The sequence below is a fragment of the Zophobas morio genome, unplaced genomic scaffold, assembly GCF_036711695.1.
Source record: "Zophobas morio isolate AGI-343-1 ecotype UQ-CSIRO unplaced genomic scaffold, CSIRO_AGI_Zmor_V1 ptg000398l, whole genome shotgun sequence".
Lineage (NCBI taxonomy): Eukaryota > Metazoa > Arthropoda > Insecta > Coleoptera > Tenebrionidae > Zophobas > Zophobas morio.
In genome coordinates this window covers 1-26,830 of record NW_026972502.1, presented here as the reverse complement: position 1 = coordinate 26,830, position 26,830 = coordinate 1, and the positions used below count along the sequence as shown (strand labels likewise).

Genomic DNA, 26,830 nt, shown 5'->3' with positions numbered 1-26,830 from the left:
GAGTAAAGACATGGTGGATGATAAGATAGTATTAAAAATCCTTCTCCTACCTTTGTTCCAACTACCTGTCTAACAATAGGTGTATATATCTACGAGGTCGTGCAGTATCGACTTAAAAAGCAATTGAAGGTGTTACTACCTAGTACTGGACAGCCGGCCGATTCTATATATATAATTTTAGAAATACGATCCTATTTGTATAATGTTTCATCCTTTTTTTTTTAAAAATAATAACTTGTAATATAGACCATAAACTGCCACGCCAACTTTCATCACTCAACTTATTTTAAGAAATGAGATTGCTAGGAGACAAACTTGGTAGAAAAGGTATACTTTTGGTTAAATATAGAGGAAGAGCTCCACCCTGTCTTCGTCGTAGGGCGGCGCGTAGCAGCGGAAAACTCTTTTTTGAGAGCTCCGCAAAGACGAACTTCCTTCAGTGGCCGCGCCAATCACATGCCGTAGTTTTGCCACAGCGATTGCGCGAAATATATCTACGAAGACCTTTACAGATTTAGATGTGCTGTGGAAGCTTGGCATGGCAGTGATCGAAGCCGATAACCACCGACACCTACGAATGCCTGTCTTTTTTTTTTTTAATATGCAATTTCTTTTTGGAAAAAGGTATTTTATTGTGCAATTAATTTTCATTTAAAACCAAGTTGAGTTCTTTTTTTGGCGATACCTAACTTTTTTATGCTAGAGATTATTTTTTAGTTGTGCATATTAATAGAAAATGTTACAACGATTTTAGTTATTTTAGTATGCAACTATTACACTACGAGGAATCTCCTGCCTTGTAGAAGGCATGTAACAGACTGACCTTGTTTATTACCTTTGTATAAGGATGATAAGAATGACAAAGCCGAGAACTTCTGTAGTCTAAGAAAGCTAATAAATTTTTTAGTGCTCGAGTAAAAAAAGTCTAGTTGTTTTAAAAAGATTTGTATACATAGAAAGACCAGTAGGTAGTCAATGGACTTTATCGGTGTTAACAAATCCTTCTGAGGAAAATTTAAAAAGTATATGACTTCGAAAGAAAAGATGGTGGGAGTTTAATACATATTAATAACTACCTATGAAAGTCAACACTGGTAAGGTAACCTTTTCAAATTTTTATGGTCAATAGTTGTTTTAAGCCAAGTACACATATGCATAACTCACAGGATATATATTATTTATATTTTCCTTAACTATCTTTTTATCATATTCGTGTGACAAGGATTAGTTCATAAAGGTGATTTTCTATATTAAAATAGATTTACTTATATTTTAATTTATTAAGCCAGATTTTATGTAATACTTATTTTCAACTAGTGCTTAAGATAGATTCATCCAGTTGTAATACGTTTTCTCAGAGGCTGGGGCATAAAAAGTTGGGTTCATAGGACCTAAGACTTTCTACAAGCTTTATTTCTTCACCCTACGAACGACAATGTCAACAATAATTTGGTTTATTTATTTATTTCTTAGTTTCACTTTGTTCGGGTCAAGCAAATATGTTTTGTATTATTTAAACAAAAGCAAATGTTCATTTCTCTGTTTGTATAACTTTTATTTTCACTCAAGTCAGTTTATATTCAAATTTCCCTCATCAGGCGTATTTTCTTAAACCTAAAAATCATACCACCCACACATTCTCGGTCAAAAAATAATAATACAAACTAAACTAAAACAACGCTATTTTTAAATTTAAAATATTTACTTAAAAGTGAAGATTAAAAAGTATAAAGCTGATAAAGGCAGCATTTGAAAATACTGCTACCCACGAGATTAATTTATTAATCAAAAGGGTATTATAAAGCGAATTTTAGCTGCGTAAGACAATAAATTTATTATATTTCTATTAATAATTTTTAAAACTAAACACTTAAAGCTATCTCCGTTTTTTTTTATTTCAACTTCTAATTTTAAAAGCATTATGTAAAATTTGCTTCATAAAAAAAGAGAGAAGTATTTAGTTATTTAAACATTTAAAAATCAAGCTTGACAATAACTCTAACTTTAAGTTAATGAGAAGGCTTTTTTTAAGGTACTTTGTTACTTACGTTGTAAACTATATATAAAAAACTGGTAAATAGTAAGTAGATAAGTGAAAGCTTACTTATACAATATAAAACGTGTGCTTTATATAATTACAAATATAATTTTCGGGCAGATTGAAAGCTCCTTGATTAGATGGGAGATGGTGCACAGCCATTTTTAGTTATAGAAGTAATTTGTCTGGTTAATTCCGTCAATGAATAAGGCTTTAACCTGCTAAATAGTTACGTGATTTTTTTTTTGAGAAAAGCTAAAGGAAAGGAAATCAAAAAGGGAGGGTTACAAGGCGAAGGTCGAGGGGTAGGGGGGAGGGGTAAAAGGGAGAAGGAAGACTGCGGCATGCCACCCGGGGAGACTTGACGAGCAGTGTCTCCAGGTGTCTCAGGGGCCGCCTCTATCGTAGGTAGTTTACTTGCAGATTTTTACCTCTAGGCCAAGGGGTGAACGTCGGAGCCCGATATTTTTCTCTGTTTTTCAGTCCTTACGAACCATGATGCTACTTCGAAAGAATACACCAGTTTAACCCTCTTAATAAAGTAGTTAAAGCGGTTATCACACTGAGTACCTAACAATATTTTTTTTTTGTAACCAACGTGTACTCACTTGACTTCTCACTGAGCAGTTCCACAAGACAACTATTCCTTCTAGCCTTTCTCTACCACTTTCAAACCGAAAAACAAGAGATAAATTCACAGAAGGCTTTCAGCTTCTTTTTCTCAATTTTCAAGCGCGTATACTAGATTTTCCTGTAACGCCTTTAAATTGTTTTTGTACACCAAAGCGCCGTTTAGTAAACTTTAACACGTTAGATACTAGAAACCTGTCAAAGGAAAAGTAGAGATAGATAAATAAAATTCTTTCAAAGTCCTCTTACTATTTCAATTAAATATTCTCTAACTCCTCCACTCAGGTGAAAATCTTGCTTAAAAAAAAATTCCTATAAAAGTTAGCCTTTTTTTTCATCAAATATTTTTTTTAAATAAAGGTCTTATTGAAGTAAAAATACACTTAGCTACCAGCTCACAACTAACCGAAAGCTTGCGCATGCAAACGAAAGTAAAACAGAAGAATGTTCACATCACCGTCTTCTTCCACGAAGATATAGTTCAAAACCGTTATTAGTAACATATGTGCTGGCGCGCACTACCGGTAACCGTCTAAAACACGTGTTATATTTAAAGTTTGAATACAAAAAAAGGTTTGAGAATATTATTAAATTATTAAAAAAATCAAATACACACCTCCAGCATATTGGTATGGGTCCAAGAAATTTTTTAGTGATACATCCTATGTGGTTCGCATAGATAAAGAACTATCGGATTTATATTACTTAATGCTGGGGTTCCCTAGCCCTGTAACCATCTATTTTATTTTCCTTATACGCTTTTCGAACATCTTACCCCATAGCTCAAACCTTTTTTGGCGTTGTAAGCCGATGACACTATTATTTACAGCAGTTTAAAATCTACACTCCAGCAATTTAATGTATACAACCTACCTTACCTTTTTTAAAAATTGCTTAACAAACTAGAAAGTGTGTTTGTTACCTTTTAAAGATTCATGCCATGCTTATCTCAAGGGAAAAAAAGGTCCTTAAAGGTTACCCTTTTCTAGGTCCCCTCCTCTCTATAATTTAGTTAAATGTCTTGTCATTATCCAAGTTAAAAGGCTTAAATTAGTTAACTGGTAAAAAAATTGAAATGCGATGCACGCTTCATATCCGCTATAATGTAAAATTATTACAAATAACGATAATATACTAGGTAATGTACAAAACTATTACGAGACTAAAAATGACTTATGCATTAGTAACTTTGCTTGATTCATAAACCTTCATCATAGATGTAATGCAACTACTGCAAACGATTACTATGAATATCTATTGGAACTCGTCGGTATATGTTACTTTCGCAATTATATCGTTATTGCGAACTCGAATTCATGGGTAATACTAAGCGCTTACCTAAAAACTGCGTTAAATCATCTAAAGTTAATTTAAATAAAAATTTAGCCATCTTACTAAGTTATGATTCCTCTTACCTTCCTGGATAGAGTCTTTCGTAACGTCTTACTACTTTAGATAAAAACTTCCTCTGCCTGGTTATTTGAAATAAATATTTACAAAATTATTGACTGAAAAATCCAGCAATATAGAAATAGTACTAATTAGTAACAACATTAATAAGAAAATATAAGTGGTAATTATCTATATTAATAACAGTGTAGCAGATAATAGAAAATATGATAGCAGTTCTAAGGTAGTTTTTTCTTAATAGAACTTTAGCTTTATACCTAGAAAATTAGTAAAGGCTCACTTACCCCTGACTTAATTTAATTATGTAAGAATTTAAATAATTTTTTTTATACTTGAGATATGGAGGCTTTTCATTCCACCCCTGGAGTAGTGTAGATTGAGCAGTTTAAGTTATGTTACTCATAACGGCAGCATGCTAACGCAATATATAATTATTTGAAAAACTGGAACAAAAACATATAATAAATTAATTTGACTATAACTAAATTTTATGTGAACCATTTCTGTTTGAAAACATAAGTATTTAAAATTTTTGGGGTCACTTTTATTTTTTTAAAAGGCATTGCCCACTAAAATAGTACATTCATATTACTAACTTACCAAGATTTGAATCTATCTTAACTTAATATATTTAGTACCAGTGGTTTACCAATAAATACTTATACATTATCAAGAAATACTATATAAAAGTACGGCAATTTCTGAACACCATGAGAAAAAGTAATTAGAACCAACTTTTAGGTCAAGCTTCACAAGACAGAATTGGATTAAAGAAGAACTTAATGAAGACAGTGTTTTAAAGTGAATATGGTATTATTGCAGTGAAAATTTTACTCCAAGTAATAGTATTCTTACTCTGCAAAACTATTACTTAAACTTGTTAAATTGGGACGAAGAAAATTTGTTAACCGAGCAACTCTTTAGCTATTATATGTAAAAAGATGCACTTCTATACTAAAACTTAACTGAGTAAAATATAGTTCCACCGAATGCTGCTGCATCCTTTGTAGAAAAATATTACAATCACAGCTAACGGGTGTTGTTCTACATGCTTAATTGAAGTTATATATATTATCAAAATCCGATGTGTGCTTTTCTTCGACTTTATTAACTATTTGTATCTTTCCTTTCGTAGCGAAAATAAAACATTTCTAGCATCTTCCAGTTTGTTCTCCAATTCAAGAATCTTAGTTGAAAGTTTTAGGACTATTTTCGTTAATAGATATATAAGTATACTTTAATCTGCTGTTCCATTTCGACACGGCTTGCCTCGTGGTCTGAAAGATTTGAAAAATCCGTTGGGCTTTCTCCTTTTAAAAGCTTAATAAAAAGTTATTGGTAGCCGATAAAAAATACAGCGGAAACTATTGAGAAAAAGACACCTGCGCCGCATTTTTCGAGATTGCCGCAAGTTCTTTAGTTGCCTCCCTGACGTTTTTGCTGGCTCCTTCCAGACTCTCTAGGCGGAATCATAAATGTGTATATATTTCCGCAATAAAAACGAACTTTGATGTTCGCTGTGTTTGGGAGCCTTAACCCGGGAGGCTGTAACTAAGTGGGTTGTAGAAGCTGAAATGTTGTTCGCAGCTGCGCTGATTGCCTCAAACTTGCCTTCAAAAAAATATATATTAAAGAGCGGAAGACTACATACAAGCTAAGAAGTTTAGGTTCGTGAAAGACCACAAAGTTCATCTTTACAAATATATATACTTTTTTAGATAAACCACCATTTCCAGAAACGGCCTTATTCGCGTTTTCCACCAGAACATCAGCGCCCCTATAAGAAAACCAAGCAGAGGTTATGTATTGTGGATGGAGCAACAGAGCAAAAGGATACCAGCCCACAGCTTTGGCGGCTGAGATGAGGCCCTCTGCCCACATGTGATTTTTACTATAAAAGGTGGAGGAGTCCGCAAAGCCGCCACCTATTATGTAGAAGCTAATAAAAAAAAAGATCGCTTACAGCACAAACCACAACTTTGCTTGACAATCTCGCTCTGCACGTTGGAGGCCTCCCGGATGAGCAGGCGGATGCAGTCCATGAGGGACTTGGAGCCTCCAAGGATGCTCTCGTGCACGTCCAACTTCAGCCCTACATGAATGCAGCAGGATGTGGGCAGTGAGGTCCAAAGGAAATTCCCACTCTTACCCTCTTGCTCTTGCTGCGCCTTTTCCAGCATTTCCTGTAATTTTCTAGAGGCAGCGTGTATTGCCTGTCGTGGATGAAAAGTAAGTCCCTCTTAACCGTGCGGGCGCTGATGAAAACTACGAACTTCCGTAGCAGAATTGAACTCATTTTCGAGAATGGTACCGAGTTTACTCGAGTCGGTGTATTTTTTGTCCTCAAGATTTTCAGTGGCCTCTATTACCTTTCAGCAGACATACGTAACAGTTTTGCAAATTTTTGTTAGCAAAAGTGACCTTGTCAAAACGGCTTTTTAACTCTTCCTTAGCGTTTTTGACCTTCGCGAGCTGTGTTACAAAGGAAATTGTCAAAAAGATGCTAAGAATATCAAACAATGTCACTCGTAACGAAACCTGCGACTCAGTGGAGCAGCCGTCTTGGTAGTTACCCGACAAAAGCAACTCAATAGAAGCGTTGGCCGCGTCCTTATTGGACGTGAGAATACTGTTGCTGTATAGTAAACCAATAATGAAGCGTTCTCGGGCCTTGCAGAGATGAAGAAAGACCTGAGCTTATCGTCTTCTGCAAGTCGAGTGAGCCCCTTCGAGTTGTGCAGCATGGCAACCACGGCGTCAGCAAATTGAGTAAAGTCTACAAAGGAGGTTGGCTGCACCCGCTTTTGCTTGTCTCCAATAAGGGAACTGAGTGTAGCTCCCACATGGTCTCCTGCCGCTCCGGCCTAACTTGCCGGGGTGTGGCTCAGCAAGACGTAAGGATGCGAGCAATAGCACGTGGCTACCCTATGAACCGACTCGAGCGTATAAGCAATGCTGGCGCTATCGTTCCCGCCGCTGCTGCCGTCCAATTCGTCTATCGCCTGTCTGATTATTTCTACACAGCGAGAGGTGGCACCATCTGCACCGTAATAATGTTCTCAGTGCCGCTGCTTAACGAAAGTCACTAAAAAGATGACTTATATCCTCTCTGGCGGTGCTTTCATCTTTCTTTCTTTCGCCTTCCTGCATCTTCCTCTCGCTCTCCATCTTCGCTTCCATTCTCTTTATAAAACAAAAAGTAAAAATGTGGAAATCGACTTGTAAAGAAAGCCGCCAACCTTCTTGGTCTCAGCCTCGATCCGCTCTGCAGACTTTTGCAAGTCTTCGGTGTATTTCTGCTCAGGCGAAAGCTGAGAAGAAGAAAACAGAAGCATATGCTTACTTACTTGTTTTAGAGCCTCAATCTCGCGTGCGTGCGCCTCTGACAATTCAGCAATTTTAGAACTATTTTCGCTGGCAAGTTTTCCTTAATTTTTAAAAAATTTTAAAAAATATATTTTAATTCAATAACAGCAGGTATACCCTGGTTGCTTTGGTACTGCAAAAGTTTAGTATTCTCCTTATCAAGCCGTTCATTTTCGAGTTTTAAAGCCGAAAATTCTTTTTCTAAATTCTCTAATAAAAGTTAATAGTAAATTAATGCAGCAGCAAGCTTTTCAGGGTCTCAGAGAAGTAGTAGCAAATGCTTTCTTTCTGAGAAGTAAGCACACTTACCCGCTTTCTTGGCTTCTTCCCGGAACTTGGACTCCACGGACGCCTTCTCTGCTTGAAACTTATCAGAGTCTGCTAAACGAGACCGTCAAAAGGGGCGTTGCTTTATGAGCTCCGGAGTACATACCGGCGGACTTCTTTAGCAAGTCTAAGTGATCTCCGCGAAGTTTCTTGTACATCTTTGTCATTTGCGCAAACTTTGTTTTTGTAGAGTTCAATTCGGAAGTGGCAGTCTCGACTGCGGGTATGAAGGTGTGTTATTATGCGAACTTATTGCTTATCATGCAATTGTATAATACTTTGTTTCTCCACCCCCTGCAGTTCCTTGAGCCTCTTGGCCTGTGTGGCGTTGGTGTCTTCTAACTGTTGTAAACGCTTGTCTATATTATTAGAAAAAGTGCATATAAGTTGGTTCTAAAAAGTAACCGAGCGGGCCTGCTCGGCCTGCGAATCGTAATCTCTGCGCTGCTGCAAAAGGTTTTCGATTTTGGTGTTCAAGCGGTTGACTTCATTTTTCAGACGCTCAATTTCTTTAAAAATAAAATAATTCTTGTACTTAGCACGAAACTCGCAAGAGTCTACCCCTTTTTAAAAAGGCAATATACTCTTCATGGTTGCAGGAACTTTCAAGATCCTAATTTTTTTTAAAAAAAAAAGACCGAAAAAGTCACAAATTTACTTTTTCACCGCTTCTCTGAAGCTCTTTCGGTAGATTAGTCTTACCTTCCTTCAGCCAAGTTGGGGGATACTGGAGAAAGTAATAAGGAATTATAAATTATTAAAGTTTCTTTTAGTTTTAAATAACTTGAATACTTTCAAAGTTCACTACTAAAAATGCGGAACAAGAAAAGGTAAAATGAATAGCAAGGTTGCAATATTATAAGATTTAATAATAATAAAACAGAAATGTACATCGCCTAGTTCGGGAATCTCAACAAGTTTTCTCAAGTACTCAAAACTTCTTACATCATTATAAAGGATTTTCAATTGGTGCCACTGCTTTAAAAAAATTTTGTCAAGATCCGCAAGGGAATCCAAATCAAGCTCTGTTATTTTATTTACTAAAAAAATAGATTAAAGTTGGTTACTTACGACTAACCATGATGAAGTAGTTTTAAGAGCTCAAGAGAGGCATAGTAGAGACCACGACTTTCTTGAACGATAGGTATGAATGCAGAAACACGACATTCCTTTAAGCAAATTACGCAGAACGGGAAAGTTTTTCGTAAAAAGGCATTCATACAATTTCCTCAGGTGAAGTAAGCTTGTTGAGGGAGCCCAGAATAGTTGAAGAGACAAATATAAGGGACGAGTGTAACTCCAGGATGGACATGCACAAAGAGTACGCACTCGTAAAGTCGTAGTTAGAGGAGAACAGGCCCAACTCGGAGTTTAAGTCACCTACCAAAGAAACATATCAACGCACATATAAAAGATTTGTAATGCTCCTTTCTGTCTTACCTTTTAGATTCTCATATTGATGATGAAAATCGAGTTTTTCGCTAATAAAACGAAGGTAGGCGGATATAAGCGGAGAGTAAGAGGTAGTCTGCCGGCTCCAAAGGCCTCCTAACTGATTTAGTTTACTTTTAAATGTGTATGTCTCTGATATAAAGCTGGGATGGCCTAAGAGAAAATTGTGTAATTACTACGAGGTGAAAACCAAACTAGGGCTTTATAAAAAAATACCTTCAAGTAATAATTTATGTATAATGTGTACGGATTTATAACACATTATAGGGTTTGTGCCTAAAGGTAACTTAAAAATCGCCTTCCAAAAAATTTCCGAGTTTTGAAGCTCCCAGGACAATATGATAGATTCTGAAGAAGGTAGTTAAACCATTACTATATCATTACCGACAATAAGTATTAAATTTTTAATATTAAGATTTGTAATATTAGTAAAACTAATATTTTTATTTTCTATAGGTTCTTTAACCGCCTTAGCCTGTATAAACTATTTAACATCCTGTTTTGACAGTGAAATGCGATGTAATAATTAAAATATATAACTTCGAATATATTTTGCTTTCGGAGCTTCTTCAATATTCGAAGCCGCCTTAGCCAAAGCTTCCTCTTGACCCTTCTCGTAATGTCGCCATTCTTTAGACATTCCGCAGGGAGCAAAAAAACTTACAACCCAGCAAAAAGTCTTAGCTTTAAGAGGGGGGACCAAGTCGGTTCAATATAATAACAAAGGTGGAAAAAGATACTAATAGGGCCACTCAGCCTCTTAGCCTCTTCTTATCTACAATCACACGTTCACCCCACTGTAGGTTCGGAGTATAATTTTTTTTTTAATTTTTTTATTTATTTTTTTTAATTAATACTTCTGGCTTTGGTAACTTTGAGACCTTAGAAAGAAATAGTGAATTATTTTCGCTATGCTAATTTTATTAACGTCAAGCAGTATTAAAAGCTAAAATAAAATTATATATTACTTATTATATACTGATTAGTCATTAATAGAGTTGAAATTTTGTTTTTATAGTATTTTTATAGTTCAAAGTGTTGAAGGAAGCTTAATTATTTTAACGACCTATTAGGTAATTTAATAGCTCTTTTTATAGGTTATAGTTATTTAAAAGATTGTAAGGATAGTTTTCTTATTTAAAAAGAAATAAAGTATTAGAAGACAGTTTAATTAAAACTTAGGGTGCAAAATATTTTGCACAATTTTGCACAAATAAAGCCCAGTCGAGGCTCTCCAGTTGGCGAATTTTACACTTCGTTATTGAGATACATAAGAAGCATTACTAGCTAATATTTGACAAATGAAAAAAATTTCTTTACTTTTAGTGATTCTGTGTACCCCTATAACTGATTAATCGCAGTCAACTAAGGTATCCCCTTTGAAGAGATAAACCATTTACTCTATGTCTCTGCCCAAATAAACTTAATTAGACGTCTATAGAATTTGTAAACCTACTACCATGTATTAAAAAAATTGATCGCTCTAGTTGGGTATAAGGCCAATATATCCGTAAATAGGATTAACAATAAATTTGGATTATAATTACCGTGCGGATTTCGCATGATATTGTACAGCAAACATTTATGGTATTTAAATAATCGAAGACTTAATAATAAATTATCGTTTTTCGTACAATATACAATGATTTAATTCAATGGTTTTAGTGATATTATACTGAAAATTGTTTTTTGTGTCTTTTGTGAACTTACAAATATAATAAAAGATTTATATGTATTGCCAAGCCATGTTCAATATAACTGCATATATAAAATGCTTAGTGGGCCTAAAAATTTATGAGCGAGAAGACTTAATAAATTTTGTCCAAATAAATGAACTTTTTTGGTTTGCTGGCTTTATTTATCGATCTTTATCTTTATTTTTATCTTAAATCTTTTAGTGAGGAGAACAACTGAATGACACAAGATATTAACAATATTACAATTACGAGAAAGAAACACTTATACTAAAAGAAATCTCTAGGCTACAGTTGATAGGTAACCCGAAAAGCTTAAATTAAATTGTATAAATAGGAAAACTCTCAGTCAAATATACTAGTAAATTTTGCTGCATCTAACTATTAACTTTTTTTAGGTGACGAAAGATCTTTACGTTATTCCAGAAATGTAATCAGTCACCAAAAATCCTGTGGCAAGCGAAGCCCATAAGTGCAGTTTAACAGGTTATATAAGTAAAAACATTACCAGAATCGAGAGTTGTCAATGTAGTTCAGCAGTTAAATGCGTTGACGCACATACTCAGTGCTGTTAAGTTCGTCTCCCATCCTTTGCGACTCTCTCTTACAACTCTTCGGCGGTTGCTTACGTAATCTCGCCCTCATAAATTTTCTAATAGAGTTCACCCTATCGAGTTTTCATGTTATGGAAACACGCACTTCATTGTTACTAGGTGACAAAAGTAGATAAAATTAGTATATATTATATATAAAACATGAATAGATATATAAGACAGACAACATAAAAATTATTAAAGTATAATACAGGCTTCTTAATTATTAACAGCATTGATATTTTATATTTAACCTAAGTTTAATATACACCTCCATGTTTCCTTTAATTTTTGTTATTTGCTAATTACAAAAACATTGTAATAAAGAAGTTTAAGAGGTCGCTTTAGGATTTAACTTAAGTATGTAATGGAAATAATTATAATCCCGGATGCGAGTTGTAATAAATATCAGTGCATTCTGTAGATTCAGGACCCTGGTTAAAGTTTAGCGGTTATATAACTGTGACAAAGGAAAGAACTAAAACCTATAATATATTGCTTTAATAAAGATGGTGGAGCTCAGTGTGCTTTTCCGTAAATACGTACTAATTTTACGGCTTCAAAAAAATATAATAGCACGATGCTTTTTAATCACATCCCTATTGTGATTACTCATTGGGACGATTTTAAAATATTATTAGACCTCAGGAAATTCAACCTCTGCCCAAAAATCAGAGCTACCCTCATTAACCCGCTGTAGTCAATTTTGAAGTGCCCCAGCAAAAACACGGCGTTGAAGGGAACTTAAACTCTTTTTTCTGGTTGCTTAAGAGCCTCAACCGGCGTTTCTTGACATATTCAACTTTATATGGGTTTTAAAAGAGATCGTCCGCTTTCAATGGAAAATGGTCATGAGAGTAAGATAATGGTGAATATGGAAGGCATGTTTTTTATATCTTTTATATTTTTTCTTTTAGCAGCATGTGGGTCGGAAAATTAATTTTTTTTAAAAATTAATTTTGCATATTAAAAAAATTTAATATTTTAAGGTTATTTATATTATTATAGGGCCAGTAGCAAGCCCATCGTGCGTTGAAAAAGAGAGTCTTTTGAACCATGTTCCTTGTAAGTTGCAGTCCACCTTGACTGCTTACTTTGAAACTAACAACCACAAGGGGTTACGTGAGCAAACGACCACCAAATTTTTACACAACAAAGCCAATTCTTCTTTAGTGTATATATATAATGGCTAATAAGGCTAATTCGTACTTAATATTCTAATTAAGACAGCAAAAACAAGTGCGTGGCGTGTCTTAAGGAAGAAAGCTCCAAGCTCTGTAGCGACTGCGAGCGGGCGCTCTGTAAGGAATGCTGCCGCTCTTGTTCTCTTTGCCAAAAGACATTTTGCTCTACGTGCTCCTGTCTTAAGTAAAAAAAAAGCTCTAATTTTGAAGAGGTCGTAACTATTTAATATTGCTTGCAGTTACGAGCCCCGCCAAGTCACTGCCACTTGTTTGTCTTGCTTGTAAGGCGAAGCACTCTTCCGAACATTCTAAATAAAAAATATACTCAACTATTCTCAATAATATTTTTATTATCCTAAAATTAGAACACCGCCACTGCCATCTGTTTGCTTTGCTTGTAAAGAGAAACACTTACAATGAATCTAATTAGAAAATAGGCTTAACTATTTTTTTGAACTATTTATTGTCTATGAACTAAAAAACTGATCAAGATTTCATTTTTCTTTAGTAAAATTTTATGTAGAATTTTTCTCACCATACCCCAGACAAACTATAAATACTTCACTGGATGATTTTCGGGTGGATTCCGGTCGAAAAAACTTGACTTTACTAAAGTTTTCCTTTAAAGACTTGATAAAATCTGGTAGGAAAGTTTAACGTTATTATATAAATTTTTATATAACCACTTTAGAGTTTTGTAAAAGTAAATGTTTACCGTTCGGCGAACCGTTTCCAGTCAGTTTTAAAACTGTTTTTCCTTTTTTTTTTAAAATTTCGGGGATTAGTTTTAATACTGTTCTGCACAGTTCCTTAAAAAGTTCATGTTAAAACATAAATTTGAATCATATAGACTTATGAAAAGCAGACACCAAGTTTTTATCAAAATCAGCTTCAGGGATCCCACAGGCATTAACAGCCATATCGCTGTAGTAACAAAAGATGCGTAAGTGTAAGCAAAATTCCTAAATTTAAAGTGGTTATGAAAATTTTTTAATAGATATTAACAAAAGTATACTCGACTATTAGATGCAAAGCACCATCAAGGACACGTATGCTAGAGCTTGAAAATTGTTATTAATTCCCCCATTCGTTGAATACGTCAAAGTAGTGCAAAGCTTAGTAAAAACGAGGCCTCATATGCCACGACTCCTTAAAGCGGGTGTTTAAAAAGTAATCTTGTGATAAGGTAAAGGATCTCGAGGTTTTCTTATAACCTAACGCTTAATGCTACCTGGTTAATACCTTCCGGTACAAATTTTTTTAAATAGAATTCGAACTCAGAAAAGCTTGCCTGCTTTTACCAAAATATAGAATGAAAATGCAAGTACGTAAATAACACTGCAAAAAACCCAATGATCTAAAAACTAAAAATTTCCGCCTTCTAAGTCAAAGAATGACCTTAAATAAGCTTAACGTTGATGAACGAGAATAAAAAAAACCCCTTTAAAACATGTAAAAATCTGTATTTGTAATTCCATGAATTTTAAAAGTCTACCTTACAATACAAACGTAACAAACGGCTACTTATTAACATGAAACCCGTTAATATTATCAGCAATCTCCCAAAACATTATTTTCTTGTTGATTAATAAAATTTATTAATAAGCTAAATAAATAATTGCATTAAAATACCTCAAGACAACATCTGCCTTGCCTTGTAACTCCCCTTTGATTTTTTCAAGAGTCAAAAAATCATTTATATCGCAATTACCAAACACTGTCGCTCCAAGCACAGGATTCATGGCTGAAAATATCAATTAAAGAGGTCGAAGTAAAAAAATTTATAATAAAATAATTTTTTTTTACAAATTTTATAAACTTAACAAGCTTTGTCTACACTGATAACTTTCCCAATTTTTCCCTTATGTGAGCTATTGCTAGAGAGTCCTTGAATTTTAGAATTTACTCTCTCGATAGCTACTTTAGTCCAGCCGCCTGGAAATGCACCCAAGTCAACCTGTAGACTCAAGTCAATAGTTAGTTCGGGTGATCTTTTCAAAAACAAAAAATCTCTTTACAACTGTTATGCCCTGTTTAAGTAATTTAAATTTCTCGTCAATATGAATTAGTTTATATGCACTACGACAAGGATAGTGGTCCTGGGCAGCCATACGCACAAATATATCACGAGAATGATTTTGGAGCCAAGAACTAGTGCTTTAAGAAATAAAGGGAAAATTACAAAGGGAAAAGGCTTAAATTTTTACCTCCCTTTCTTTTGCAGTTTTCCTTTTATCACAACAAGAGGCGTGTTGCCAGATCTATTTTTTAAAGTTGAGAACCATCTAGCTAGTTTTCTTAATATCATGATAAGTTTAACGGATCACTCCAAGCTTTTTAGAAATTCTTCCCCTTAGTATTAATAGGCATAGCTTAAAGAAATATAAGAAATGAGCGAAAAGCTTGAAACAAGTAGACTAGCATGCAATCAAGGGTAGAGGCTCAAACCAATCTCCATTTTACCAGCTTGTTCTAGTGGTGTGCCTCTTACGCAGTTTAAAGCTATGTATAAGTTGTTATTTCGCTCTTAATTTCGTTAAACTTTATATTTTACCACCCTATAAGCTTGTATTATATTTCTTCATAGCGTTAAGCTTTCAAACCTGTAAATCGAACATTTTGTTGTTGATTTTTTTAAGACGCATTTTAAGAGGTTAGCTATATTATGTTAAGTTTTATATAAAAAAACTGGAGAACTAAAAAGAGATCTGGAAGAATTATTGGAGTGTTACCGTTATGCTTGGTGGTTTATGAAAATCATTAAGGAATAAAAACTAAACCGAGCACTTTAATAAATTTAACGGTTCACAAAATTTTTTTGGTCGTATAAATATAATTACATTTCTAAGGTAAGTTATATATTTTGCAGTATTACTGTTGTTTTGCCGTTATTATTAAGGATAATTAAATAAGGTTGAAGATAGTGGCTATATAACTTGTATAAATACTAAAAGAACTTTATGTGCTTTTGGTTAGAAGACAAAAATAATATCTATTACATATGCGCCCACTGCAATTTAAAACGTCTTAACTTACACTTGCATTTTTAGCACTTAAACTAATGATTAACCCCTATTATCTAAAGTCTGGGTCTCATTCTGTAACTTCTTTATAAGAAAGCACCCCTTGATTCTTTAATTTTCTTTCCTTACACTGTTTCCAGCTTCTAAGTTCTATTTTCGCCTGTGCACAGATTTGACTTAGTTATGCCTTAGCTCTCTTAGATGTATCCTTCGTCCATATTTGCCCTAGTCTGTTGGTTTTAACGTTTTTGTTTCTTCTATATTATCTATCCTTAACTTTTAAAGAGTTCTACAGTGGGCGCTTACTATCTCTAAAGAACATGATTTTAGGGTTATAACAATAGATGCTAGAGACACTACTGGGGGGGCCTTGTCATAACCTATGCTGGCAACCCACACTGCATCGCAATGCGTAGAAATACTATAGAAAATGTGGTCAAGAGGGAATCGGGGTAGTATGGTGGGCTAATAAATTGATGACTTTAATAACAATGAGATGGGGTATATTAATAACTGAATCTAGGTTTGGGAGCCTTAAAACTATTAAAAAGCTGGTAATAAATTATATTTTAACTTTATAAAAGTACCATCATTTATTCCGCAACGAAAAAAAGAAGCTAAAGTAATGAAAGGAAGTAATTATAAAAGAGCTGGTAACTAACTGCAATGGTATCAGTAATTTACTAACTAAACAAATTTGAAAAGGCGCACATGCACCGTTTTGTAGTTAATCCTTGTATCTACTTATTGGGAGTTGATACTTAGGATAATTTTCTGCGTCCCTAAGGTGGGCACCACTTTTTGACGCAAGTATTATTCCTAGAGTAACATTATCACAGGTGGTGACTGTAAAAGCGTGGACATATTTACATCCAAAGTAGAAATAATTGTAGAAATTTATTAGACAATATATATATGTAAAACACAGCAGTCGGGCTGTCCCACTCAGGAAACAAAGAGCAGGAAAATCAAACCCCACTTCCGGGCTTACTATCTTCCACACCCTTTACAATATATTAGTCTCCTAATGTATTAAAATCGACAAATTAATGTGAATCCATTATGGCACATGATTTTTTCCAGCATAAGTATAGCGGTTTAAATAGTCCCTCTCTATCAAGTTTTCTCCATAGCTCCTGCATTCCATGTCGAAATCTCTATCTTTTCTAAGAAGCACTTCCGTTTTAGGCCTTTTAGATTTTTAATCTGTGTTTCCTTCTGCTTTGTGTATACGGTTGCGAGTGGATTCGAAACATTAGTTGGCCGTTTGTGTATTATCGAGATGGTGGGTTTTCGTTTTAGCTCTGCGTGTTTCATATGTAGTGGCCTCCTGTGGAATTTTCTTTGTGTTGTGTATGTCACTGCGTAGTCTTTGTTTTTGGTCTGTTCTTATATATTTGTGTGCGTATTACTATATAGGGGGGTATAATAAATAATATTGTTTCCTTTATAGTTGTATATCTTGGGTGTCTTTGATAGATCTTTCTTGTTATATTTTTTAATCGTCATATTTGGTGCATTTAGCTAATGGTTGTTCTTCGTTATTTTGATTATTTCTAAGACTTCTGTTTTGGTATTGTGTAAGTTTTGTGTACTGTTTTTTGGTCTTTCTTCATCTGAAAGTGTCCTATGCTTACTTTTTTATCTTGGTCGTCTTGGTCTACATTGGGGAGTGCATTGGATTCGTTGGTGATTTGGCCTTTCTGGGAAACTGTGGAGATGTAATATTGCTTAATTTTTCCATTTTAGCAGTTTCATTATCTTCTGAAGTGCCTTTTTCATAGTCTTCAGATCCTTTTGTTAATCTATACGATGTTTTCGCGTTTTTTTTTGAGGATGTTGCTCAGTTGGTTCATAATCTTTGATTTTAAAAGCCTATGTATCTTCAAAGCACGCAAAGTTTCCTGATTTGATAATTTTTCCTATTTCTAAGTTTAAGATCTGTATTCGTCGTCTGCGCTGAGGTTTGGTAGTGATAGCGTTATTCTATTAATTTTGTGTCTCAAATTGTGTATATTGACCTTGCAACCAAGGGCTTTGTAGGTCTCCCTTTAATACCATAGACGTCAAATAGGGATTTCAGTTTCTTTATTAAGGGGAGGCGATTATGATTATTAAGAAAGAGGTTGTGGGCATCTAATCAGTTCGGGCAGTGTAATTGTAAAAATCAATAGGGCTAAGTTTAAAAAAAGGGTAATCAAGTTGAACAAGTTTTGTGGAGGGACAACTATGGAAAAACAGTACAAAAGAGAACTGTTAAAATGTTATGATCGTCTCTATAGACTTATTTTTCAAGGAAAACTGTTAGAAATTAATACCTTTATAAATTATTCCAACTTCTTAGGAAGGGCGTCCACTTTCTGGCAAGATGGGAACTAAGACAGATTAAGAGTTCCGTACACTCCTGTTCGTGTTCACACTCTTAATATTAATTAAATAATTACTAAATGAAAATGAGATCAATGAACTATAAAATATGTTGAAAAAAGTGGTATAACAGTTTAAATAAAAACCCTTTGTTGACCTCATACTCGAGGTCATGGGACGATTTCCGCTCAAGCAAATCTTTTTTTCGGTCTCCATAACCCCTCCCTCATAAATACTGCTGAGCTATGGCGACTACTCTCAACCCGGTATGTTGACTTTACTTATTTTCCGTTATAATATATCTCTTCAATTATTAATTAAGGGTGTCTTAGGACTTCACATCATAAAGTAAACAATGGAAATAATATATATATTCGTATAACTTAAATGAAAGAACGCCAAAAAACACAAGTGCTGTACGGGAAAAAAAACCTTACTTAATTTAGGAGAGCTCACAAGTTGGCTTTATGTACGGTCAGAGATGACTGTTCTTAAAAATGGTAAACCTTGGACTGGTGGCAGAATTGAGGAAGGTTTTAGCTTACCTTAGATCTTTCCTGGATATGTTAAGCTTGCAGTTGATTGCTGCATTAGAGACTCACGCCAGTGGAAGGATCGTCTGTGGAAATGAATCATGATTTAGCTCATTAACTTTATAATGTTAGCACTTGAGTCGAATGCTAGTATCCTTAACAGAGTATTATCATAGTTAGACGCCTGTACATATATGTAAAGTAAGTAAGACAGCTAATGATTACTTTAATAATTGATAACTTAACTTGCGTAACTTAAAAGTACTCTATAATCGTACACAGATTCATTAACTGCCAGATGGTTTCCAAAGTTAATGAGCAGCGGTTTATAACCTTGCGTCACCGGAATATCCTTGGTATAAAGCAGGAGGCCATGCCCATCAACTGTTGTTGGGCATAATTACATTGCAGTATAACTTGTTAGTATGGTTTTCAGCTAAATACTAGGACAAAAAGGTGTATTTATTCGGTTTCTACAGTGAACGTATAATCTCCCCGGATGACTATAAGACTTTAAACTTAACCATAGCCCCTGAGTGTTTTAAGTTAATCCTGTACAATTGTAAGGGCAATCATAAGTATTTAATGCTACCCTTAAACCTATAATGCACAGAAAAACTAGTTCATATAAAGCTTTAAAGCTCTCGAGTACTTACTCGTAAATAAACCTAGGTATCTCAATGAACTACTTTCGACAGGTTGAGATTCTACTGTTTTACCTGGGAGGGCTCATAGAACCCTTTTTAATCGTACCCTAATAAGTAAGGGAAAATTAAGGTATTTGATCCGCCTAACATGAATAAGAAAACAATTACTAAGAATAAAATTCTACTCTAGTAGGGCGAAACTAACTCACTAGCGCTCTAAAAATGTTAGCTAATTAGCTTGTTCAACTAAATTGGAACGAAGAAAAGTGAAACTTGTAGTTTTCCCTTTCACGACCGGTTTAGGCAACCTAGTAACTTTGTTACCTAACCAATTTCCTAGACCGCACTGCAAGAGAGGAAACTACTACTTTTTACTTCTCTGCGTTTTATTTTAGTAGAACAAAATGGGTGTAAACCTTTCGGCGTGCGGAATTTTAAAAAACAGGAGGAAATATGAGAGCCGGCTAAAATGATAGAAGTTGTAGGAAATGTAATATCTAGTAGGTTTAGCCGGAAGAAAGTATACAGCAAAGGGCTTATTAAAATGTAGATTATGTTCTTGCAATTAATAGAATAGCTACTAACTATTTGTAATATAGTTGTTTTCTAAAAAAGGAATAGGCCATGGTGTAAGAGGGATACGTAAAAATATACACTAAGAAAAGAGGTAAAACTTTCTTAAGTAGTGTTGCTACAAAAAGTATATGAATTCAACTGAAGCCTTTTATGGAACCCAACGAAGAAGATTTTGGGGGAATGCCTCGAACATAATGAAACTGTTTTCAAACCGTGAAAATTCAATTCCATGGCAGGGGAAGGCAGTAGGAACTTGGCACTTTGCTTTGCACCGTTAGATTTTCCCAATACGCTAAAAAGTGGCGCAGGAAGGTATTAAACCTTAAGGGTTTTTCTGGATGACCATCTATTGGAATTTGAACTGTTTTAGTTATGAAAAGTTTTTAGTGGTTTATTTACTATTTTTCTCCAGATAACTACTATTGCAACTTAACATGGGCATAAAACAAAAGTCATAAACAAAAAGACTTTAGGCAATTTAATATATGCAGCATAAGTTATTATTCATGAACAGAGTAATTAATATGAAGGGCCACTTTGTTTTTTTCTCTAGCAGACGGTATGATTACACCTGCAGCTCTTGTAGCAGACTTATTTTACCCATGATGCAAGTTATTCAGATTCTAAAGCTTAGTATATCCTTATGTAAAACCAAACTATTTCGACTTTAAGTCTATGGTTTCGTAAAGTATAAACAGCGCTTGTGTCTAATAAAAGTTGGAAAAAATTACAGAACTAGTACTTTTGGAGAGTTGATGAGCATAATATATAATAAAATGGTTTAGTGCATACCTTTGATTAGAATTTCACAGATGCAACGAATTAAAAGTGCTACAGCGCACAGAAAATAATATTAATTGCTAAAAAAAACACTTTATGCTTGTATTTTTCTATGCGACTTTTCAGCACATCTACGCTAAAGTCATTTTTCCCAAGTACAATTTATAAGTTAAACTTTTGGTAATAAGTTAATTTTCTCAACCCATCCGATAAGGCCGTATATAAATGGATGATTAATAAAATAATAATTACTTTATAGTATCCTTTATTAACCAAAAAAATCAAGAACCCCTTTTTTCAAGATTTCGTTGAGCTTTAAATTTGGAAGTACGCTTTTCTTTTAAAGCAACTTCGACCTCATCAACTTCATCTCGGAAATCCTGCTGTTTCTCTACAACATCTAAAGCTTTTCCAACATTGTCCTCATCTATTTTAAAACTTATTGCTATTCTTTATTTGTGTCTTTAAAACACATCCGAAAACCCATGTTAACAGCTGTAATGAAGTCGTCCCCATAAAGTATGTTAGAATCGTCACGCGTTACTTCGGGAGCGCACTCTTTAATTTCAACAATTTCATTTCCCTCTTCATCCTTTTCTAATGTTAGTTAAAAAATTTACAAAAGTTTCTATTTTACCAACGTAAGAAGGAGCCATAATTTCCGTAGCAGCCTCAATACGTGCTTTGAAATTCTCAACTTGTAAATCAATTTCCTTTTTCTTATTCATAACAACTTAAAAATAATTGTTAACCCTTAAGGGTGTTGAGTTAGTTTTACATAAACTACACTGCAAACGTCTATCAACTATTTCCAAGGACTGTTTAGCTGATCTTTCAACTAAGTATTCACTGCCAATCAAGACCAGAAATTCATTCGTATGTACCAAAACGCCGGGAATGAAGGCCACCTTTGTTATTGGTACCTTGAATTTTTTTAAAAAGGTATCAGTATATAAATGTAAAGTTGCTATTCTCTTTATCAAGTCTTCAAGGTTAAAAAAAGGGGAAAAACTATTATAAAAAAAGAACGTACCATGACGGAATGTCTGGTGACTTCAGGCAGCCGTGAAAGAAGCTCCGAAACAGACACATAGTCCTTCTTATATTTCTCCCAAACAATTTGTTTCTCTTTAAGTTGATTTAAAGCCTATATAGTTTGAAAAAAAAAAAAGGAGTTTTTTAAGAGAACAGGGTCGGTATGTGAAACCTCTTGATACTTTTGTTTAGCTATTCTAACATATTCCATCGGCAAACACGCCTGTTGTAAGATGGGGCCTTAACCCCGCTTTTATATTTTTTTATTGTTAAACAAAAGGGTAATAAGGGTTAGGGGAGAGGCCTACATAATTGCACTGTTTAGGTAGGCCATTAATAACAAAATTTAAAGTTATTAATTATTGTTTATCTTGCTCATTAACGCTATGCTATATCTCTGCTTGTCTAATTTATTGTTTAGGTTATGTTGAAAGCCTAGTGCCTTCGTAGCTATATCTACAGTACTGGGCCAGCCGAGTTGCTGAAATGGTATCCCGTACTTGTAGTATAGGTCTGTATTTTAAAAATTAATTTGTGTCATGAAGGCGATTAAATGTAATACAGTCTTAGATCACGGTGCAGTAAATAATCATATATAAATCAGAGAGCAATGACGATATTTTTTAGCGATTGTGCACCGTCTGTAGTTTTTTAACCTTATGTCCACGCAGGCGATAAATAGGTTGTAATTTGTCTGGTGGTTATAAGGTACGTGATACGGCCCATGTGACATTATTTAAAAAATTTTATTCTTCAATATAATCTTCTTGCTTTAAAATACACTTATTATATCGGTAGAATAACTTTTCTAAACCCACATAATAATAGTTTGAAGTTTTGTCTTTAAAATGTGCATAAACAGCTGATTTTACTTCACTACCTTTGTTAAACCTCTTTTCCTTAAGTCCGATTTCCATTTTTCAAATGGAATCAGGTCTGGATCGTAAAGCAAATTGTTCAGTTTATTAGAATTTATGAAGGCGAGGTTAAATACGCGACTATCAAAGACCGAAAAAGAGAGTCGTGGCGGTGGGAGTGGAACCTACGACCTTGAGTATGCGCGTCAATGCTCTTAACCGCTGATTTTCGACGGCAACTCTCGACCTCGGTATGATAGTTTCACGTATTAAACCCGTTACAGTTCATTAAAGCCATATTCAGGGGGCTTCTTTCTTCTGGGTGAGGAAGTCATAATCGGGGTAATCTTGGGACTTGAGTCTAGGGGTGCCTCTCCCGGTGGTGGTTTTTAGCGGTTTCCACCACATTAGGCCGAATGGCGGGGGCCCGGACCCGATATTTTTCGCTTTTCAGTCCTTCAAGACAGTTCATAGCTCTCTATAGAGCGTACACTGGTGGGCACTCGTGCTCCAACCCCTGTAAGAGAGGGGAATTTAGATTAAGCAGCTCAAGGTCTCAGTAAGAAGACCGGCCGTAGCATGCCAGTGCTAAAAAAAGCCCCTCTTTTCTCTTTATCTTCATTTATCTACGTACTGTCTTAACCCTCTACTGAAGAAGAGCTGCGAACTTTAATTGCTAACTTATTAGCTGTCAACGAAGAACTTAGGAGTTAAGCTCAACCAAAGCTAAACTTAATGAGCACATAAAAACTACTCAGGACAAACTTAAGTCTAAGAGAAGAAAGGAGCCTGTTGATATGAGGACTAATAACAATTTTACTTGGCTTTACGAATTCTAGATCAATCAGACTTTTGAAATATTAGAAGAAAGCGAGAGCTTATAGTTAACCAAAAATGAAACTCTTAACGGTAAAACTAGGTTTTAGTAGTAATAGAGGTAGTAGTAATGCTAATAATTACCATAATAGCGTTTCTCTTAATAATATAGCCGAGAGAGACCAAACTATTAGTAATATTAATAATTTAAGTAGTAGTAAAAATTTTAGTAATGACCATAGTGGTATTATAACTTGTAGTAGTATAAATAAGGGTAATGAAACTAGTAAAATCACGGAGGCTTTGGAGTAGGTCATAAAAGCATTACAGCACAGCGTAGACGTTGAGATGGGTGGTGCTTCTAGCACTGCTCCTAAAGTGGATGATCGAATGAAGTAGACTCTCGTGAAACAACAAAAGTGGCCTTACTATTTCAACTTTTGTAAACCAACGGCATATATATCCCATGATCTAGAGCTGCCCGCCTTGGAATAAAGATATTTCCCACGACAGTTAACGGTTATCACTCTCCAACAGCGATCAGGCGAGCGCAGGAGTTTCAATTATTTACATGTCAACTATCGAGAAAAAGCTTTTAAAATTTTGTCCATCGTGGAATTTACTGCGAACTCGCTCTTTCAACCGTTGAGGAGGATTCGTGCGCTCAGGGCATTACTCCCCTTTGACTTGCGCGGATGCACCGGAAGATGACGTCAATGACTAACGTAAGAAGCACTCGTTACAACTAGTTTTAGTACATATCATGAGAAACGAGAGACTAAAGGCGTTAGTACTGAAGACTAGCTCCAAATTCGAATGGAGGAACCTCGGAAGAGTAATTGTGTTGGCCAGTGCCAACGTATCAGATCTTTGGGTACACCGCAAGCTTTTGCACTGCGGTCCCGACGCGTTAAATGTAGCGAGGGCCATTTGACAGTCCTATGCGCGAAAGTACGAAATAGTCTTGCTACTTGTGCAAATTGTGTGGAAGTGCACACCGCTAATTATCAAGGCTGCAAATACTATACGTGGAAGGTAGCCAGCTGACCCGCAAAGGCCATTCCGTAGGTGCTCACTACAAACCACACCCATTACTCCAGGAGTCTCTTACGCGTCCGTTTAAGTTCGAAATTTCAACAAGACTCACCCACTATCCCGTTAGTTTCTAAAGCTCCTGGCCACGCTTCTACTGCGAAAACTGATCTGCAACAGCAACAATTACAGCAGAAATTATGGCAGCTGTTATAACAACCGTGTCTTTCTTGACGTTGAAAAAGAATTGAATCAAGTTTGACATAAAGGTCGCCGCCCAAACTGTGCTCCTTGTCCGTTCTAAAAGGCCGGGTCTTCAGCGTGCGCGTGGGAGATACATAGTAGCCGCTGAGATCTCTGATGGTAGGGGCCCTTCAAGGATCACTTCTTTCGCCCCTTTCATCTGCAATTTATGTGTTGTGCCCTTGCCGTCAAAATTCCACTCACGAATCACCCTCTACGCCGATGATACGTCTATTTACTCATCGTCGAAATTTCCCACCTTGCTATGCAAGCATCTATAGCGCTATCTTGACGCTCTTGCTGACTGATGCCGTAATTGAAAAGTTTCTAATAAGCGATGAAGAGTGAAGGCTCTTGACCGCAAAAAAAAATCCGCCCCTTTGTCTGCGTGAAGATCGTTGTGTTCTAAGCGAAGTACTTAGGAGTCGTCATTTATAACAAAATTTTCTGGCAGCGACACGTGGACTATGTAGTGACAAAGGCCAAGGAAGTAACTAGGGCGCTTCACTCTTGACAATGCGGCTAAAGCAAGTTTTTCCTGCGAAGTAAACGGCAATTGCATCTTACATCCAGACAATAAAGACATACACGTCTGCTGCTTAGACCTACGACATCACTTCAATAGCGTCGGCACCTCAAGTGCGATAGAACAAATTGCTGTGCGTGATGACAATTGTGCGAAATGAAGCTCTCCACCGGACCTTCAGCTGGACCCTTTAGACGTCGTTTTCCAACGTAATGCGAATGCCCTTTACGGCAGGCTAGCCAGGCACACCACTCCGCCTGCTGGTGAGTGAACTTATTTACGTGCCATGGGACGGGGCACGCCCTTACCGCCCACGTGACGCACGTTGGCGAAATAATGACACTTTCGATTAGAAGCTATTATGTAACGTACCGCGATCACTCTTGGTTGAGAGCTCGAGTATTCGAAGTTTTTTGACTCGATCGCGCACCAGGAACTGTCCTTTATAAATAAATATGTAAATAAAGCTACATTCACGAACTGCAGCTTTAGCAACTGTAGCGGTGTGAACCGGAGCGGTCGTGGAAAAGCCTCACACCTTGACTAAGCATTCCATGCCCTCTTTTTTTAAGACATCACGCGTTTTATGCAATAAACTTGGGTAGTACATCCTATCTACGGTGTTTGTTCCTCTATATAAAATTTACTAGAAATTCTTTTATAATCTCAGAAGATTGTGGCCATATTTTTTTTTGGTGTAGGGGACCTTGCTTTTCTTGTTAGTGGTTTATCCCGGCGACGCCACAGCAATGATTCTCTTTTCGACTGAGTAACATAGTAAAGAGTCATGGTTTCGTCTCCACTAACGATGGACTAAATAATCACTTCTTTCTCCTCGTGTTAAAACTCCAGAAATACTCGACAGCAATCCACACGTTTTTTGTTTTAAAGTGGGGCGAAAATTGGGCGCCCTTCTTGCGCTTACCTTTGTTATATGTAGATAGTCGTGGAAATTTCTAATAACCGTGGTTTTTGGAAGATTGGTAGCTGCAATTTCCTTTATCTTTAATCAGAGATCGCCTAATATCACCTCCACAAACTTTATTTCCCACAGTGACCACTTTTGCTGGCCGACCTTGACGGGGATCATCTTTAACAGAATTTCTTACTAGACGGAAAAGCTTTGATCATTCGTTTACTCTGTTGATTGATGGAGAAGAATCGCCGTAAACATTTTCCAAACGGTTCTGTAGGTTTAACGCCCTCTTTAGTAAGAAATTTAATCACTGAACTAACTTCATGCCTAAACAGTTTGTAAAAATTCTTAACTCGACGCCTCTTAGTTGACTATTACTTAGACGTTTGAACAGATAAAAGGATATAATTTTTTTCACAAGCCACTGAGATATAATTGTATTAAATAGCTTTTTTTTTGAAGTAGGGAGGCAGGGAATTTTTGGATACCACGTATAGTTTATATTTAATTGTTATTTTAGAGTATTTTTTGTATTATGGTCACTTTAACTTTGGCAGTAATAAAAATTTTAGTATAAAAACTAAAAAAATTTAAATTAACCAAGATAAAGCGGAAGCCATTTTCAGTGTAACGGTTACTATAGTAGTCTTTCAGGGATCAAAATATAGGGGAAAGAGGAGAATATTAACATAAAATGGCAACAAAAGGCTGAGTTCGGTAGATTTTTAACTTAAGGTTGGTTTTAGGTCGGATTCGGTGCCTTTTTAAAAGCACGAAGAGGGCCG

General features: G+C 35.5%; 4 protein-coding genes across 6 annotated transcripts; 1 reads left to right on the top strand and 3 right to left on the bottom strand.

Annotated features, from left to right (window-relative positions):
* Positions 1 to 5,177: 5,177 nt before the first annotated feature.
* On the bottom strand, positions 5,178 to 9,901 carry LOC135120582 (huntingtin-interacting protein 1-related protein-like). Of its 2 annotated transcripts, none has more exons than XM_064044913.1 (29): positions 9,764 to 9,901; positions 9,440 to 9,571; positions 9,212 to 9,376; positions 8,994 to 9,151; positions 8,850 to 8,940; positions 8,663 to 8,796; positions 8,430 to 8,498; positions 8,333 to 8,384; positions 8,177 to 8,280; positions 8,050 to 8,125; positions 7,878 to 7,988; positions 7,754 to 7,825; positions 7,562 to 7,654; positions 7,426 to 7,505; positions 7,318 to 7,374; positions 7,177 to 7,261; positions 7,003 to 7,118; positions 6,770 to 6,942; positions 6,617 to 6,713; positions 6,500 to 6,550; positions 6,352 to 6,447; positions 6,228 to 6,291; positions 6,057 to 6,170; positions 5,916 to 6,003; positions 5,806 to 5,855; positions 5,585 to 5,689; positions 5,461 to 5,537; positions 5,315 to 5,398; positions 5,178 to 5,264 (listed from the first exon to the last, which is right to left on the bottom strand). In XM_064044913.1, exons 1-29 carry the CDS (start codon positions 9,861 to 9,863, stop codon positions 5,190 to 5,192), a joined length of 2,769 nt encoding a protein of 922 aa, XP_063900983.1. In that variant the 5' UTR covers positions 9,864 to 9,901; the 3' UTR covers positions 5,178 to 5,189. The 2 variants fall into 2 exon arrangements, with proteins under 2 accessions (XP_063900983.1, XP_063900984.1); XM_064044914.1 differs by having other exon boundaries at positions 7,754 to 7,822.
* A 2,351-nt stretch (positions 9,902 to 12,252) lies between these two features.
* On the top strand, positions 12,253 to 13,022 carry LOC135120603 (uncharacterized). 2 transcript variants are annotated; one of them, XM_064044937.1, is made up of 4 exons: positions 12,253 to 12,391; positions 12,519 to 12,682; positions 12,737 to 12,878; positions 12,934 to 13,022. In XM_064044937.1, the coding sequence occupies exons 1-4, from the start codon at positions 12,319 to 12,321 to the stop codon at positions 13,008 to 13,010; spliced, it is 456 nt and encodes a 151-aa protein (XP_063901007.1). In that variant the 5' UTR covers positions 12,253 to 12,318; the 3' UTR covers positions 13,011 to 13,022. The 2 variants fall into 2 exon arrangements, with proteins under 2 accessions (XP_063901007.1, XP_063901008.1); XM_064044938.1 differs by having other exon boundaries at positions 12,519 to 12,684; positions 12,741 to 12,878.
* Positions 13,023 to 13,209: 187 nt separating this feature from the next.
* LOC135120602 (ribosomal RNA large subunit methyltransferase E-like) lies at positions 13,210 to 15,077 on the bottom strand. The gene is made up of 7 exons (XM_064044936.1): positions 14,902 to 15,077; positions 14,713 to 14,851; positions 14,519 to 14,651; positions 14,327 to 14,438; positions 13,564 to 13,618; positions 13,410 to 13,503; positions 13,210 to 13,334 (listed from the first exon to the last, which is right to left on the bottom strand). Exons 1-7 carry the CDS (start codon positions 15,000 to 15,002, stop codon positions 13,210 to 13,212), a joined length of 759 nt encoding a protein of 252 aa, XP_063901006.1. The 5' UTR covers positions 15,003 to 15,077.
* A 5,824-nt stretch (positions 15,078 to 20,901) lies between these two features.
* On the bottom strand, positions 20,902 to 22,572 carry LOC135120561 (unconventional prefoldin RPB5 interactor). Its single transcript, XM_064044885.1, has 7 exons — positions 22,536 to 22,572; positions 21,828 to 21,895; positions 21,654 to 21,767; positions 21,408 to 21,543; positions 21,262 to 21,353; positions 21,104 to 21,212; positions 20,902 to 21,047 (listed from the first exon to the last, which is right to left on the bottom strand). Exons 1-7 carry the CDS (start codon positions 22,570 to 22,572, stop codon positions 20,902 to 20,904), a joined length of 702 nt encoding a protein of 233 aa, XP_063900955.1.
* Positions 22,573 to 26,830: the final 4,258 nt, after the last annotated feature.

Coding starts and splice junctions, on each gene's coding strand:
- LOC135120582 (XM_064044913.1), bottom strand. CDS start 9,863: ATGTCTAAAGAATGGCGACATTACGAGAAGGGTCAAGAGGAAGCTTTG. Junction 8,499..8,662: donor AGATTCCCGAACTAGGCGAT/GTACATTTCTGT, acceptor TACTTTCTCCAG/TATCCCCCAACTTGGCTGAA. Junction 7,119..7,176: donor CACCGCCAGAGAGGATATAA/GTCATCTTTTTA, acceptor ATTACGGTGCAG/ATGGTGCCACCTCTCGCTGT.
- LOC135120603 (XM_064044937.1), top strand. CDS start 12,319: ATGGGTTTTAAAAGAGATCGTCCGCTTTCAATGGAAAATGGTCATGAG. Junction 12,392..12,518: donor GATAATGGTGAATATGGAAG/GCATGTTTTTTA, acceptor ATATTATTATAG/GGCCAGTAGCAAGCCCATCG. Junction 12,683..12,736: donor ACAAAGCCAATTCTTCTTTA/GTGTATATATAT, acceptor ATTCTAATTAAG/ACAGCAAAAACAAGTGCGTG.
- LOC135120561 (XM_064044885.1), bottom strand. CDS start 22,572: ATGGAAATCGGACTTAAGGAAAAGAGGTTTAACAAAG. Junction 21,354..21,407: donor AGTTGATAGACGTTTGCAGT/GTAGTTTATGTA, acceptor ATTATTTTTAAG/TTGTTATGAATAAGAAAAAG. Junction 21,213..21,261: donor AAATTATGGCTCCTTCTTAC/GTTGGTAAAATA, acceptor ACATTAGAAAAG/GATGAAGAGGGAAATGAAAT.
- LOC135120602 (XM_064044936.1), bottom strand. CDS start 15,002: ATGATATTAAGAAAACTAGCTAGATGGTTCTCAACTTTAAAAAATAGA. Junction 14,852..14,901: donor AAACTGCAAAAGAAAGGGAG/GTAAAAATTTAA, acceptor TATTTCTTAAAG/CACTAGTTCTTGGCTCCAAA. Junction 13,504..13,563: donor CTGATTTTGATAAAAACTTG/GTGTCTGCTTTT, acceptor GAACTTTTTAAG/GAACTGTGCAGAACAGTATT.